This window comes from Sardina pilchardus, chromosome 4 (genome assembly GCF_963854185.1).
Source record: "Sardina pilchardus chromosome 4, fSarPil1.1, whole genome shotgun sequence".
NCBI classification, from domain to species: domain Eukaryota; kingdom Metazoa; phylum Chordata; class Actinopteri; order Clupeiformes; family Clupeidae; genus Sardina; species Sardina pilchardus.
In genome coordinates, this window is record NC_084997.1 from 40,367,252 (window position 1) to 40,372,148 (window position 4,897).

The 4,897-nt window shown below is 50.0% G+C and overlaps 1 protein-coding gene across 2 annotated transcripts in view; it reads left to right on the top strand.

The window, feature by feature from the left end:
- The first annotated feature begins 62 nt into the window (after positions 1 to 62).
- Positions 63 to 4,897, top strand: part of wdr4 (WD repeat domain 4) — a 15,662-nt gene continuing 10,827 nt past the window's right edge. The window contains exons 1-4 of one of the 2 annotated variants that reach the window (XM_062535489.1): positions 63 to 179; positions 541 to 612; positions 842 to 985; positions 2,137 to 2,299. In XM_062535489.1, the coding sequence (XP_062391473.1) occupies positions 97 to 179; positions 541 to 612; positions 842 to 985; positions 2,137 to 2,299 (462 nt within the window). In that variant the 5' untranslated portion in view covers positions 63 to 96. The remainder of the gene's footprint in view (positions 180 to 540; positions 613 to 841; positions 986 to 2,136; positions 2,300 to 4,897) is intronic. The other variant, XM_062535490.1, reaches the window with a different exon arrangement.

Consider the following 4,897-nt stretch of genomic DNA (forward strand, 5'->3'; position numbering starts at 1 on the left):
GATACGTCAGCAGTGAACGGTGACGTCTTAAATGCGCGACATAGTCTCAGCTACTACGGCCCATGTGAGCTTACCGGAGCTTACCTCTCAGCAGATATGGCGACAGCCGTGATATGTGGTGAATGGATAGTCACAACAAGTGGGAACAAACTGACAGCTGTACACACCAGAGAGAGTCGGTGAGTGTGTGCCGTTATCTCGTCTCCCTCGAGCAATGTATCGGACCTCGGGATAGGGTCGGGATGTGTGTGTGTGTGTGTGTGTGTGTGTGTATGCAGTGGTGTAGGCTACTGCGCAGGACTACACAGTATACCCACTTAAAAAGCATCACCATCTCAGTGTACTCACTTAAAATAGGCAAGAATACATATTAACATTTGGGGTTGATCACAGTATACCCACTACAGTTAACTTCTACATCACACAGTGTATCCACTACAGCGAACTAGACTACACCACTGTGTGTGAGTGTGAGAGAGAGAGAGAGTGCGGGAGAGGATGCTGTGTTCATGGTGAAAACTGTGTGTGTTGTGATTTCAGAGACGCGTTTGTGTTCGACTGCAGTCAAGTGGAGTTGAAACCGAAGGAGGCCGTCGCATCCGACAACAGCAGGCGAGTCCAACGAATAACTTGCTGGACAGCACACAGATAGGCTGTAATGTCACAGTTTCAGACATACCCGAAACTCTGCTTTTTAAATAGCACCTCTCTCCCTCTGTCTGTGTCTGCGTATCTCTCTCTGTCTTTCCCTCTCTAAAATAGCACCTCTCTCTCTGTGTCTGCGTATCTCTCTCTGTCTTTCCCTCTCTAGGGAGGAGGGCGGAGAGGAGGCGGGCTCTAAGGATGAGGGCGGAGAGGGGGCGGGGTCTGATGCGGTGCTCGCGGTGGCCGCGTCTCCTAGCGGAAGGCTGCTCGCCCTGACCGACGACCGCAAACGCCTGCTGCTGCTGGCGACACAACCGACCTGGCACCTCCAGAGCTGCAGGTGTGTGTGTGTGTGTGTGTGTGTGTGTGGTTCAGGGCTGATCTACAGAGCAGTGTGTGTGTAGTTCTATAATGTAGAGCAGTAGAGCTGTGTGTGTGTGTGTGTGTGTGTGTGTGTGTGTGTGTGTGTGTGTGTGTGTGTGTGTGTGTGTGTGTGTGTGTGTGTGTGTGTGTGTGTGTGTGTGTGTGTGTGTGTGTGTGTGTGTGTGCGTGCGTGCGTGCGTGCGTGCGTGCGTGCGCGCGCGCGCGCACAGGTGGGTGAAGCTAGAGGTATACTCGACGCGCCTGACCTGTCGCGCGACAATGTGAAGTCAAAATGACGTGATATCAGGGGCGAGCGCCAACCTCGCACGACAACTAGGAAGAGATTGAAGCCAAGCTCACGGAGCCAGTGTCCTTCTACAGTCATCAACCACATAAACCACATTCAGGCATTATCATATAGACTATCCAACATCGTAAATAAGCCCATTCATTTTTAAAACGACTGTAGTCATAAAGTTTGAATAATAGTAAGCTGCAGCGAGAGTTGCCGTTTGGATGACTGATTTGTTTACAGTCGTGAACTACGTTGGATAAGTTAACGAAGTTACCAGTGAGAGTTGTAACAGGAGGAATTAGGGGGAAATGACTAGGACCGAGGCACATAAGCATTCCAGCAAAAGGTAACGAAGAGATTTATTTTCAACCAAAGGATATCTGCTAGACCTAAAAAAAAAAAAATCTCTTTCCATTTAGGGAGATTACACAAACTCATCTCATAAACGAGATGGTAGGCTAATCCTTCAGTTGTGCAAGCTAAGTCTGAAATATCAGCAAAGAAGCTAGTTGCTACTGCCATTAACGTCAATGGATACCGTGCCTCTGTTCAGGAGAATACTGCAAATTGTGTCGCGACTACCACGCGCAAGTATCCATGGTTACAACGTTCCCCGTGACGTCAACATGTCGCACGACAAGTATCCATGGTTACAACGTTCCCCGTGACGTCAACATGTCGCACGACAAGTCGGGTGCGTGGACTGTACCGGCGCCTTGAGGCGTCGCTGCACAGCGCTGGTGTCCTCTGCTGATGAGGAGTGAGAGTGTGTGTGTGTGTGTGTGTGTGTGTAGTTCTATAATGTGTGTGTGTGTGTGTGTGTGTGTGTGCAGGTGGGTGACGCGTCGCTGCACAGCGCTGGTGTTCTCTGCTGATGAAGAGTGTGTGTGGGTGGCGGATAAGTCTGGGGACGTGTACTCCTTCTCCACCTCACACACACACACACACACACCAGGACACCTCCAGCTGGGACACCTCTCAATGCTGCTGGCCCTGGTGAGAACACACACACACACACACAGACTAGAAGACCTCTAACTGGGACAGCTCTCAATAGCCGGCTTCAGACTGTCGGGCCAGTTCAATAGCCAAACTGGTGCTAATAGCCCGGGTCCACAAGCCTCACCTTTGCGTTCAGACTGTCAGGCCATTAGCCTCTCCGCATTACACCTCTGGAACGCCCTCGCTTAGGAAAACGTCACCATTACCACACCTTTACAAACAGGATAAGCAGAAAGTTGCGCATCTCTTTCCTATGCTGTATGCTATCGAAGGCAGTCACCTCTTATTGTCCGTTTACGTGTATGTCACTTAATATTCATTTAAATTCAAATCAAGATGGTGGATAAAGAAACGCACGGCACAGACGACATACGTGTATCTAAATGAGCTATGTAACATAAATGGCATTTTACCGTCACTCGAAGAGACGATGCCGCGTGAGTGCACAGCCCAGCCTAAACTCCGAGCGCAGAGTAGGCCTAAAGAAAATAGGATCACAGCCCAGACTAAACTCCGAGCGCAGAGTAGGCCTAAAGAAAATAGGATTTTGAAGGCCGTAGACTCTCCTGCTAAGAACCAAATGGGACTTTGTTGTTGAAATCCACAAATCTATGGCTACTGGAAAATGTAAGGTTTATTTATCAAATGTTATTCTAAAGTATTAAAAAGCATAGTTATTTTAGAATTTTCGAATGAAAGGGACTGGAATTGGAGCACGATAGTCGTATCAATAGCAGAAAACACACTGGCAGGCATAGCCTACATTATTGGACCGCTTGTCTATGTTAGTTAGTTACGTTAGTTCACTTATTTCTGTGCTACATGGTGATCTCTGGACGGAGTTAGCCTACTGACAGGCAAACGTCTTTAACGTGGACGTAACCGCTAGCTCTAAACTCGGTGTGGTGTTTCTCGACTCCACACACAGCAACGGGTTGACCCCGCCTCCACCTTGACCCCGCCTCCACCTTGGCCCCGCCTCCACATTGACCCCGCCTCCACCTTGACCCCGCCTCCACCTTGACCCCGCCTCCACCTTGACCCCGCCTCCACCTTGACCCCGCCCCTACATTGACCCCGCCTCCACCTTGACCCCGCCTCCACCTTGACCCCGCCCCTACATTGACCCCGCCTCCACCTTGACCCCGCCTCCACATTGGCCCCGCCTCCACCTTGGCCCCGCCTCCACATTGGCCCCGCCTCCACCTTGACCCCGCCCTCCCATTGGCCCCGCCTCCACCTTGACCCCGCCCTCCCATTGGCCCCGCCTCCACCTTGACCCCGCCCTCCCATTGGCCCCGCCTCCACCTTGGCCCCGCCTCCACCTTGACCCCGCCTCTGCCCCAGGCAGCCCAGCGTTTAGGTTGGGCCAGAAATCAGGGGCTACACACACACACCCCCCGATCCAGCCCCAGTTAGCACCGGCACCATGTTTGGAGCATGCTCTATGGAGGTTAAAGGTAGGAGATGTTTGGAGCATGCTCTCTGAAGGTTAAAGGTAGGAGATGTTTGGAGCATGCTCTCTGAAGGTTAAAGGTAGGAGATGTTTGGAGCATGCTCTCTGAAGGTTAAAGGTAGGAGATGTTTGGAGCATGCTCTATGGAGGTTAAAGGTAGGAGATGTTTGGAGCATGCTCTCTGAAGGTTAAAGGTAGGAGATGTTTGGAGCATGCTCTCTGAAGGTTAAAGGTAGGAGATGTTTGGAGCATGCTCTCTGAAGGTTAAAGGTAGGAGATGTTTGGAGCATGCTCTCTGAAGGTTAAAGGTAGGAGATGTTTGGAGCATGCTCTCTGAAGGTTAAAGGGAGATGTTTGGAGCATGCTCTCTGAAGGTTAAAGGTAGGAGATGTTTGGAGCATGCTCTATGGAGGTTAAAGGTAGGAGATGTTTGGAGCATGCTCTCTGAAGGTTAAAGGTAGGAGATGTTTGGAGCATGCTCTATGGAGGTTAAAGGTAGGAGATGTTTGGAGCATGCTCTCTGAAGGTTAAAGGTAGGAGATGTTTGGAGCATGCTCTCTGAAGGTTAAAGGTAGGAGATGTTTGGAGCATGCTCTCTGAAGGTTAAAGGTAGGAGATGTATGCAGCGCTGCTCTCTGAAGGTTAAAGGTAGGAGATGTTTGGAGCATGCTCTCTGAAGGTTAAAGGTAGGAGATGTTTGGAGCATGCTCTCTGAAGGTTAAAGGGAGGAGATGTATGGAGCATGCTCTCTGAAGGTTAAAGGTAGGAGATGTTTGGAGCATGCTCTCTGAAGGTTAAAGGTAGGATATGTTTGGAGCATGCTCTATGGAGGTTAAAGGTAGGAGATGTTTGGAGCATGCTCTCTGAAGGTTAAAGGTAGGAGATGTATGGAGCATGCTCTATGGAGGTTAAAGGTAGGAGATGTTTGGAGCATGCTCTCTGAAGGTTAAAGGTAGGAGATGTTTGGAGCATGCTCTCTGAAGGTTAAAGGTAGGAGATGTTTGGAGCATGCTCTCTGAAGGTTAAAGGTAGGAGATGTTTGGAGCATGCTCTCTGAAGGTTAAAGGGAGATGTTTGGAGCATGCTCTCTGAAGGTTAAAGGGAGATGTTTGGAGCATGCTCTCTGAAGGTTAAAG